At 39.2% G+C, this 11,523-nt stretch overlaps 1 protein-coding gene across 1 annotated transcript; it reads right to left on the minus strand.

Annotated features, from left to right (window-relative positions):
• Positions 1–1,514: 1,514 nt before the first annotated feature.
• LOC103695847 lies at positions 1,515–6,312 on the minus strand. Its single transcript, XM_008777274.4, has 5 exons — positions 6,091–6,312; positions 5,943–5,992; positions 5,725–5,830; positions 5,565–5,623; positions 1,515–1,874 (listed from the first exon to the last, which is right to left on the minus strand). Exons 1-5 carry the CDS (start codon positions 6,310–6,312, stop codon positions 1,823–1,825), a joined length of 489 nt encoding a protein of 162 aa, XP_008775496.1. The 3' UTR covers positions 1,515–1,822.
• Positions 6,313–11,523: the final 5,211 nt, after the last annotated feature.

Below are 11,523 nucleotides of genomic sequence, written 5' to 3' on the forward strand. Positions count from 1 at the left end.
GTCGCCTTGACTTCCACGCACAAGCCTTGCGTTGGGTGTAATTTTACCTCAACCCATGTATGGAAGGAGATGTCGCACTCACGTGGTGGACCACGGAAATTTAATAGATTTGCTTTTCTTAAGTGCAGGATGTTCCACCTTACATCGCCGTCACTTTGGGCCCTTGCGGTGGCCCTTATTCTTACCAAAACAAGAATGGCCCTTCTCATTTGAAGTTCCAAGGCAAGATAAAAGGTTGGTCCACCAAGATAGATTCCTCTCTCCCTTGTCTTCCCCCTCTCCTCCCCTTGGGTTGGTCGGGCCTTCCCACTCCTACGCGGTGCGTTCACATATTCGCAGGTCTTCCTCGTCTGAGTCTCGACAATGATCTTTCTACAGATTCACCTATAGAAATTTTGCTACGACTTGTCCTTCCTCTAAATAATAAAGTCCAGTGGACTTCTCACGACGTCTCCTTCCTCGTCTTCCTCCGCTCGATTCAATTAAATCTAAATAGATAATAATTAGGGTCGACAATTCAACGATTTTGCAGCAGTAGGCCATTTGGACCCAACGGCATACGATGATTTTGCAGCATTCATGCGTGATTGGTGCACCTGAACCTGTTTAACTTCCTGGTGGTCCAACAAGCTTGACCAAACGACTCCTGCAGGAAAATGAGTAAATTTAAAACCATGGTTCGTAGGCTAAAATTGCCACTTGAAAGCTGCACCATGTAAAGATCGCAGCCTAACAAGAGTAGCTACTTAGTCATTGTCTCTAAATAGTAATGTGATTGCTTACAAAGCAACCATTTGTAACTAAAGTGTCATTACTATTCCTAAAACATTATATCTTTGCTATATGTAATCGTAATATAGCATTCGCCTCCATATTTTATACAACTTTGCCATATGGCAGTTATTTTGCTTGTCAAGATCATTATTCCATTATTGTGCTGGGATTTAACAAGCCAGAAAATGCTGTACCAAAATTAAAAAAAAAAAAGAAGTTGCAATCAGAGGAGCTCCATTCTCGAATGGGCATGTATTTAATACGCGTTCGCCAGTACAGGCTAATCCAAAACAAGCTAATCGAGCATTGTACTCTATTATGCATGCACCTAAATAAGCTTGCAACACACAGGCCTTCAACTCAAGTCTAAAACAACCAAACTTCCTAAACCGTAACTAGAATGCTAATAAACCAGCCTCGAGGATGAACTTTGTACTGAGGCGTCCAGCTTTGAATTCAGCCAAATAGTCCTTTATTTCTCTTTTATTTCAAGGCTAAGAAACCTACTAAACATTTTGAGCTACTAAACTAAACTGACATCCACAAAAAAAACTCAATGCCAGGCTGCAATAGGCTGCTGGCATTCTGTCTGGCCAATTATCTTATCTCACTAAAGATGGTGCCAGGGCTTATCGGCTGGTGATCTGTGATCCATTTTTTTTTCTGAAAACAGTCTTCGCTCCATTTCAAACATAGGAGTCCACCACCACAAGAGAAAATATCACAGCAACAAACTGCAATTGAGTGCACATAATTGTCATCATCTCATTTTGCTTTAGTTTTCAGTATGTTCGGTGCGTCGATCTCGAGAATTAGCAAATGTTTCTATTACAAGTAAACCATTATCTCAGTGGTTCCCTGTTTTTGGGAGAATGGAAAAAGGAATTTGACTCCGAGACGAGAGCATAATGGAGAACAGAATCGCAACATCCACTGCTCAACAGCGGATCCACCTCCAAAGCCAATTACAGACACGACAGAGAGAGCAGGACATCCCAGACTGGACTCTTTATGCAGTATTTGATATGTCGAAGCTGCTCAAATTACATTAATAATCGAAGGCTCCCTTTACGCCATCCAGGCTCTCTCCTAGCGATGCCCTGCAACAAATGAATATCAAAATTAATCATGTAAAGTACACTAAAAAAACATGTCTTAAAGAGCGTAATATCCACGTAAACAAATGTGAATCAGTTATAACTTGTGAGGACTCGTGCGGGCGTGTTGGTTATTCGCCGAGAAGATCTTGGATATTTATATAGGATTAAGGACCAAAAAAAATACCTTCCGACTAGCTTTTTTTAGGTGAGGTACTGAGTTGTTACAAATGGTATCAGAGCAAACTCGGCCCATAGCCTCTCTGTACTAGGGGACACTGCAGTATAGGTTCATAGAGGCTGACCACAAGCCGATCGTGGTCGTTGTGATTAGATTTGAATGGATTTAATCCTTTAGCCTGACGAGGATGTTATGGTTTGAATGGAAAGAGTATGTGAAGATCTGTGCAGACGTGTATTTAGTCCTACGTCGGTTATTCGCTGAGAAGATCTTGAATATTTATACAGGACTAAGAAACCTAAAAAATAGCTTCCAGTTAGTCTTTTTGGGTAAGATCCTGGGTTGTTACACAACTGACAGTTTTCACAAAGATAAGTGGCTCATCATATGCTCCAGAATTAAGAAAAGACAGGTTGCATTCACGCATGTAGATTATTTGTTCTTTTCCTAGTTATTTTACTTTCCTGTGTTTCGATCAACAACATCAAATAAGAGTTGGAAGGATCAGCACTAGAAGCAACTAGCACAGAAAAACAAAAGATATAAACAAAGCAATCCTATATGTTTTATTTTAGTCATCAGCAGCTTCATGAACATGCAAAGCTCTGGGTAGTGAATATAGTTAATTCCGGGAAGTAAACAACTGCAAACGGTAGCATCAATCAACATGACTAAAGATCCTATTCCCTCTGCTCGTTCTCAAGCCTGAAATGCCACACTCACGTGCACAATATTTTAGTGGCAAAATAACCAATGTCTATACTACTTAATTCTGACATTTTAACACATTAAGATTGTCCCAATAGGATAGGTCTCATGCAAGTGGAAATCCTTTTTCCCTTCTAACTTTGGATATAGGTACAAGTTTCTAACCATTGTAATCAGAAGGTCAGGAATCTGATTTGCTTTACATTAAAGCCATCTAGAGACCATGCTACAAACTATTCAGATTTCCAGTTAAGAAGGATATTTTTCTTGGCTATGCAGATGCAATAGCAAAAGCACCTTCCGTGCAGATTTGAATGCTCTATATTATTGGTTGCCATCTGCCTTGTCTACTTAGGTCAGGCTTAGGAACATATAAATGAAGTGTGTATTTCTCCAAGTATTTAATGGGGATGCATGAAGGAATTTTAACAAGTTTATGGAACTAGACAGAGGGGGATGCAAGGTTCATCTTCCATTTTTGGATATTCAACACTTTCATCAAAAACCAAGGACCATAATACCACATAACTGATTTGTACTTAACCATCTCAAACATTAAGCTTAACAACTTACTATACACAGCAAGCAAATACAACAATTTACATGACCACAAGGAAGATATGTTTTCCATAAGAGCATTAAACCAATCTTAGGACCTAGAACTTTTGACATGTAAAGTCCTATCATCACTTTCACAAGGTTTTCTGAATGACTAGATCATCCATGTAATGGTCTCACTGGTCCAACTAAAGATCATTTGGCGGCAATATAAGGTTAATTACTTGACCAACTAAGACCAAAGTTCGCCGTTTTGGTACTAGACTCCATACCAGTATCATCCTATTACAATATTGGTACAAGGTATGTTACAAGACGGAGAGACATACCGAGTGTTGGTACGATACGAGATTGCATACCGGTACAGTACCGGTACGGCAAAACCTTGACTAAGACTATAGTATGATTGGGGTTGAGATGCTCGCTTTTTATCTGCTTTTGTGTTTAGATTTTTCTAAATTGGTCCATGCAAAAAACTCCTCAATACTTCAGCCACAAGATTAAGAGGCGGTCCCTTTCCAGTTGTTGCTTCCCCTTTCCAAGTGTCTCCTTCAAAAGCTCTTGTGGATTGCCCACAATCCCCATCATCTAAAACATACCCATCACTGCCTTTCTCAGTCTTGCAGTTACAATTTCTCAGCATAAAGTTCCCATTTCTATAAGATTGTCTTCTTAATAAGTGATTCCAACATTCCTATTCATACAACAATATTGGCCTCGTTGTTGTTATATAAGTCTCTTAACTTTCACCAATATGCGGTGAGACAATTTTGACTCCTCTAAAGGGAAATAGAATGGATCTGAAATTTGACTTGGATTTATCAAGTCTTAGCAACTTTGGAATGCTGAAAAGTGCTTAACATTAATATGACTCGTTCATGGAACATTTTGAAGTCGGGATATAACTTTAAAGCCTTCATTTAAACTGTTGTAGAATAATACTCCAAGAAAACATATTTTACCCTTCAAAGTGATGATAATTTAGTTACGAGGTAGTTTTGTCCTCTTACTACCAGGTAGTTACCCAGTAGAAATGGTTATCTGAAGTCATTCTTATCTCAACAGACAAAATTACTTCCAGATGTTCCCTTTCAGATGCAATCTATGACTCTTCCAATCCAAAACCTCAATGTTTTCTCTCTTTAAGCCTCTTCTCTCTTTCTCTATTCACTCCTAAATCTTCTCCTTTCCTAGCTTTTAACATGTGGCCCCCTATAAATTGTAGCTGTTTGAAGTCTGAGCATCATCTAAACATATAGCAGTTATGCACTGATCCTTTTCATTTAGAAGTTAGAATACCAAAATTATATTCTAGTAGCCATAAAAGCACATCCAACTAACTCTAGCAATGGTGAGTCTTTGTTGGTCTAGTCATTATGCCTGTTCTTTTAGATAACTGGTTTATAGACATTGATCACCGAGATATTTTAACTTCAATTTTTTCTATAATTTAGTAACATTTGGCTCACTTTATATTCAATTTTGAAGTCATCAATAACTGTACTGTGCTGATACCTTAACTATCTGATACCAACCAATACTTGTGTATTAGAAAGTACAAATTCCAAATTCAACAGAATCACTTGCTTCAGCGATGTAGCATTTCATTTGAAGCATAGCTCAAGATCCATTAATAGAGGTGATGTAAATAAAGGTAGAATTAGAAATGAATTATCCTATTATGTTTGTTGGTGGGTCCGACTTGTTGAAATTATGATATGGTCCCATAAGCTTCATTTTATTAAAAATCATTGAACACCGAAGGGCAATTCCTATCACTTCCCACCTCCAAACCCAATTATCGCGCCTAAGCATTGCCCCTCAAGTGCCAATAATAACTAAACATTCCAAAACTAGACAGATAAACTTGGACACCATTGCTAAGGCACGATCGACATAATTTTTTCCCCATGTCTAATAACTCTCCAGCTTTCGATGCAAATTAAGAACAACAAACCCAGTCCATCAAGATGCCTTCAACTTACGAAGAAAAACGTGAATCAACGAAGGTTCCACAAATAGATGACTACTGGCCATCAGTGCTGGCATCAACCAACTAACGGATTTCTCCAGCTAGGTTAATTAGTATTGCGAGCTTTTGATGCCAACGCCGCAAACTAACTAAAAATACTTCAATATTGAAATTTCAATGTTAATAACAAGAAAAAGTTTAATGAGATACAGATGAAATACTTCAACAACAAGAGTAACGCTAAGCAACATCAAGTTTAGGGAATTCCTCTTACTTGTGCAGGCAGTATTTGTACTCCTGGGCCCTAACGAAGTCTTTCTCTCCTTCTTCCAGCTGACTCAAAGAAAATTTTAACGAACGTAAGTTACGGAAAGCAAGAGATTACTGCTAGAATGAATAGAAAAAAGAGAGCTTTAATCTTTTTTGGGCCTCACCGGATCGCTCTCGTATATGAGTTCATAGCAGACCGGAGAAAGGCATCGCAGCGCACAATTTTCCTTCTCGATCATCGAAGACTTACACTTCCATCCCCACAACCCACTTCTCCAGCAAAAATCGCACAAAAGAAAAAAGTCCTTTTATCAAATTAAAGAACGGGAGAGCTAGAGACAAAAAAAAATTCCATAAAGGAGACCGCAAGAGGGGGCGTTACCTTTCGATGTCGGCGTAGCAAGCGTTCTTCTTCTCTCTGATCTCACTGTCCTGCAGCGAATTCCGGACGAGAACCAAATCAAGAGAGCAATTGAAGCCCTAAGCGGAATTCGAGAGAGAGAGAGAGAGAGAGAGAGAGAGAGCCTTACGGTGATGGGGCGAGGAGAAGATTTGGCGAGAGCGGGGGAAGAGAGGGAGCAGAGAAAAAGGGTGACCACGAGGCAAGCGATGAGGGCTGGAGGAGGGCGAGGTGGAGCTTCCGCCATGGATTTCGCCAGAGGAACCCAAAAATTGGTAGGATAAAAAAGTTTCATTGCAACAAACACGGAAACACCTGCCTTGTCTTTAATATTTGTGAATACGATGATCATCCAACGAGGTTGCCAACTGGAATTTCTACTCTTTTTTTTGGATTAAGTCCTAAAGTTTATAAGAAATATTTAACCTTTGCTTCAAGATACTATTTTAAATGACACCATTTTTTTTTATATTGTAAATCCCTTCACAAGTGGCACGTATTGGTACAAGGGATGTCATTATGTAAGAAAATAACTCATTGCGCATGCACAAGAACAGGTTGTACAACGTTTTTTTTTTTTTAATGGCAATTATATATCCCATGTAGTTTAGTGATATTTGAATAATAATTAAAAATTTTAATAACACAATATAGCTGCAAGTTAGTTTTTATATTAACAATGGTGTTTTTTATAGCCAAGTGAGATAACATATGTAGAGGTGGGCAACGGGCCGTGCCGGGCCGGCCCGGCCCAGGCCCCCCGGGCCCAAAGACTAAACGGGCCGTGCCTGGCACGGCCCGTCCAGCACGGAAGGCCAGCCCGGCCCGGCCCCAGGCCCCTCTATTGGTGGGCCGGGCCGGGCACGGCACGCCACGGGCCGTGCCAGGCACGGCCCGTAACGGGCGCAAACGGGCCGTGCCAGGCACGGCCCGCAACGTCTCCAAACGGGCCGTGCCTGGCACGGCCCGTAACGGCTCCAGACGGGCCGTGCCAGGCACGGCCAGTCTGGAGAGGGGGGAGGAAAATAGCCGTTTCCAACGGCTATTTTCGTGAAAATGACCCTTTTACCCCTCCCAACAGTCCAATAACGGCTGAATTGAGGGGTATTTTGGGAAAAAAAATTTTGGGCTTCTATAAATAGCCCATTCCTCCCTCATTCTCACCACACCAAACCTCTCATTCTCTCCTTCTCTACTGCTATTATTTCTCTCTTCTAAAGTGCTCTTCTAGCAATTTAATTTTTAGTTTGTTCAAGTGCTACACAAGAGGAGGTTCCTGTTGAGAAGAGAAGGTCGCTTCTGTTGAGAGCACAAGAAGAAGCTCGGAATCTCGGCTCTGCCTCTGCCCTCCGACCCTCTACTCAATTCCTCCTTGCGGTTAGTTTTTATTTTTTGAATTAATCATAGATATGTCATCTTTTGAGGAAAGTCAGTTTGGCATTCCTGTTTCTGAGGGAGAAGAAACTAATCCCCAACCCCCTGTTCCTAGTTCCTCTAGAACTGGTGAACCGAGTGAAGGTCAAACCTCTTCTCGTAAGAGGACTAGTACTGTATGGAATGAATTTGATAGAGTTATGGTTGAGGGAGTCTGGAAAGCTAAATGTAAAAAATGTGCCAAACTTTATAGTTGTAGTAGTAGTGGGGGAACAGGGCATTTAAAAAGACATCAAGAGAGTCATAGGATGCATGATTCTCATGCTCAAACTCAAAGTACCCTTAATATACAAGGGGGATTACTTGTAGGTAATTTTGCATATAATCATGAAAATCAAAGAAAAGCACTTGTAAAATGGATAGTTAAGGATGAATTACCTTTTAGTTTATGTGAATCTTTTAATTTTGAAGAATATGTTCAATTAAACCTACAACCTGCTTACAAAAGAACTAGTAGGCGTACATTTAGAAGAGTAGCTATGACCAATTTTTTAGCAATGAAACAAAATTTAATTGAAACACTTTCTACTTTAAATGTAAAAATTTCATTAACTTCTGATATTTGGTCAGCATCTGTAGGTAGTAATTGTTTTATTGCCATTACTGCTCATTATATTGATAATGATTGGCAATTAAATAAACGTATTCTTGCTTTTCGTACTTTTGATTTTCCACATTCTGGGCAACAAATTTCAAATATAATTTATCAAACTGCATGTTCATATAATATTAATGATAAAATTATGTCTATTACTTTTGATAATGCATCTAATAATAATTTTGCTGTTGTATTATTAAAAGACTCATTGCATCCCATATTAGATGGAAATTTACTGCATATTAGATGTGTATGTCATATCTTAAATCTTTCTGTTCAAGCTGGCATGGGCATGATTCAAGATGTGATTTCAAAAATTAGAAATGCAGTTTCTTTTATTCATGCTTCTAGATCAAGACTTCAAGAATTTAAGGAATTATGCATAAATCATGGTAAACGTTTTAAAAAATTTAAACTTGATGTAATTACTCGTTGGAACTCCACATATAGCATGATACATGATGCATACCCATATAAAAATTTATTAAGTGCATATATTAATGATCGTGGATTAGGATTTACATTGACTGAAACTGATTGGAATAAAGGAAAAATTTTGGAAGATTTTTTGCTTAGTTTTTATAATGCTACCAATGTTCTTTCTGGTATTTATTACCCTACTGCATGTTCATTTTTACAACAAGCATATATAATTAGTCAAAAATTTGCAGAACATAGATATGATGATGTTTTAATGCCTATTATTGACCTAATGGAATCTAAATGGAATGAGTATTGGGACAGGATATGTCCTATGCATAACTTAGCTGCTGTATTTGATCCTAGAGTTAAATTAAATGGCGTGCTAATTTTACTTGATGCATACTCTGAAAATATGAATCAAGATGCTGAATCTGCTAAAGATGAGGTAAAAAAACTTCTTTATGATATTTATGCTATATATGATGAAAAAATTCGTGGATCTAGAACACAAATACAAACCTCTATTTCTCCTTCTAGTAGTTCTCGTTCGTCATCTATTTTTTCATTCATTGCACAGAGAAGATACACACATGCTTCAAGTTCCTCTTCATCTTCTTCATCTTTAAGTAGTGAACTAGAATTTTATTTACGAAATGATCTTCATTCTGCATATGATGAAAATCAAATAGAGAATCTAGATGTATTATCTTGGTGGAAGAGTGTTAGAAATCAATATCCTGTTATGTCTGCAATTGCACGCGATATTTTAGCTGTGCCGATGTCCACGGTAGCATCGGAATCCGCTTTTAGTGCAGGTCGGCGTGTTCTTGACGAAAAGAGAAGTAGGATGACGGGCGAAACGGTGGAGATGCTTCTCTGCTTCAAGGATTGGCTGGATGCTGAGGCAAGACTTCAAGATAAAGGTAGACATAATACAACATCCTCTGATGATGATGATACAAACACTACTGAAGACTGAAGACTGAAGACTGAAGACTGAATACTGATTCACTGAATCACTGATGATTAGTAAGATTTCTTAATTTTTTATAATTGTACATTTTTATTGTATTCTGGAGGTCAGACCAAGGTCCAAACCTCGGCCCTTTCTTAGTTTCTTATTGTATTCTAGAGGTCAGACCAAGGTCCAAACCTCCCTTCATGTACCATTTTGATTTAAATTAATAAACTGGTAGGGGTCTATGCCAAACCCCCCACCATTAAGGTGGCTTTATATTCATAAATCATAAATTCTTAGTGTTCAATATTTATTAATTTATTAAAAAAATTTATGAAGCATTAATTTTTATCGGGCCGAGCCGGGCCCAGGCCCGGACCGTGCCAGGCCCGCGTGCCAGCCCGGCCCAGGCCCTTATGGGCCGTGCCGTGCTGGCCCGCGGGCCGTGCCGTGCTTGGCCCGCGGGCCTAGACCGGGCCGTGCCGGCCCAGGCCCGAAGCGGGCCGTGCCAGCACGGCCCGCTTGCCAGGACCCTCTAGCCCAGCACGGCCCTCTCAAAGGGGCCGTGCCAGGCACGGCCCGGCACTGTAGCTGGCGGGCCGTGCCGTGCCGGGCCGTGGGCGGCCCGGCCCAGTGCCCATCTCTAAACATATGTGCCCTATTATGATATATGGTGAGGGTAGGTAATACTACGAAGTTATCTTTTATAATTAAATGTTGCAGTTATGGAAAGCAATTGTTCAAAACTCGTTCGCTTAATATTTTGAAAAATATTGTGATATATATATATACACACACATAGCTTGTTGTCATCATTTTTTTATGACACAATTCAAAGTATATGTGTGCTATATTTTTTTGGGTAAGACTAAAGTGTTATTTTATAAATGAAAAAAATGCAGATGTTATTCGATGCTACTTCTATTAACCTAAATGTTGCTTATGTCCGCAGAGATTTAAGAGCGAAAAATGATAAATATCCAATTCAAATTGATATTTTGAAGAAAACAAATCGATATTAAATTTTTAGATATCGCTAATTTAAAATAAGTTCAGATGCTTAGTAACATTAAAAAAAAAAAAAACTTGGGATCCACTAATGGACTGATATAGATAGCTTTTCCTTATATTTCAGTAAGCTTTGCACAATATATTCTATTAGCGTAATAATTTTAGAATTTGAATATTCTGCCGCACAAGGACAGTTGTAATCTCATGAACACAAATTATAAATCTGCAAGCACAATCGTAAGAAATTGGCAGGGAGGATTTTTCCCCTCCGGTTACAGCAGGGAGGCCAAGCCTTAAGAAGAACGAAAAAAATCTGGAGTGTGATGTATTCACAGCCATAGTCACATCAGGTTGGCAAGAACTGTGCTGTGAAGGCCCCATTCTTGGGAAGTTGAAAGGTCAATCAGATTGATTACCTTCTCTTTACATGTGGGGCACCCTGAATTCTTCAGATGCTGCTACTATAATGCAGTTATCTCCGAGTGTCATACAGCGTAATATATTTATTAATCGTTTGCACCACAGCAGTAGAGCCTCCCTCCGCCTTTATTTTTGAAGCTTGTAAACTATAATGAGCTAGCTATTAGAGTCCCCTCCCAAGCATCATGAAGTTCAGCAGATGGTACTCTAATGAAGAGCATAACGATCCCAGATGATGAAACCAGTTACAACACCATTATATTGGGAATCTATAAGAGCTTCAGCAGCATTTGGCGTGTGCTGTTTACTTGAGAGATTACATAACTCCCCAGCTCCATGATTGGCCGCCTCTTAATTTCTTTGAGAATACCAAAGATATTTTGCGGACATAAATAATGTGGAGGCAAGAAAAGTGAACTGACCTCTCCACCGTGGAGATGCTCTCAAGTGTTTGAATTATCTTCCTACATGCAGCGAGCTAAAATTCTCGGCCACAAATTGCATGCACTGCAAGATTACAACAATCATGCACGAAGTATGCTCGAGATGTGAGGTTGCTCTTTAATTTTTCAGAGTACAACAAACGACCATCCAGCAAGACTCAAAAAGGATAATTGCTCTTATCAGTTATCGAATCAAAGAGAACCCTCTCTCCATCCTTACTGATCAGTTTGTAAGGTGAAAAAACAATATCAGCATTCAAATTTTTTTTTTTTAAT

Source organism: Phoenix dactylifera, chromosome 8 (assembly GCF_009389715.1).
Source record: "Phoenix dactylifera cultivar Barhee BC4 chromosome 8, palm_55x_up_171113_PBpolish2nd_filt_p, whole genome shotgun sequence".
NCBI classification, from domain to species: Eukaryota; Viridiplantae; Streptophyta; class Magnoliopsida; order Arecales; family Arecaceae; genus Phoenix; species Phoenix dactylifera.

Excerpts from the sequence above, each read along its gene's own strand:
- LOC103695847 (XM_008777274.4), bottom strand. The coding sequence starts at position 6,312 with ATGATCATCGTATTCACAAATATTAAAGACAAGGCAGGTGTTTCCGTG. Across the intron at positions 5,831-5,942 it reads TGCTACGCCGACATCGAAAG|TGGGTTGTGGGGATGGAAGT; the intron begins GTAACGCCCCCT and ends TTGCTGGAGAAG. Across the intron at positions 1,875-5,564 it reads TACAAATACTGCCTGCACAA|GGCATCGCTAGGAGAGAGCC; the intron begins GTAAGAGGAATT and ends CATTTGTTGCAG.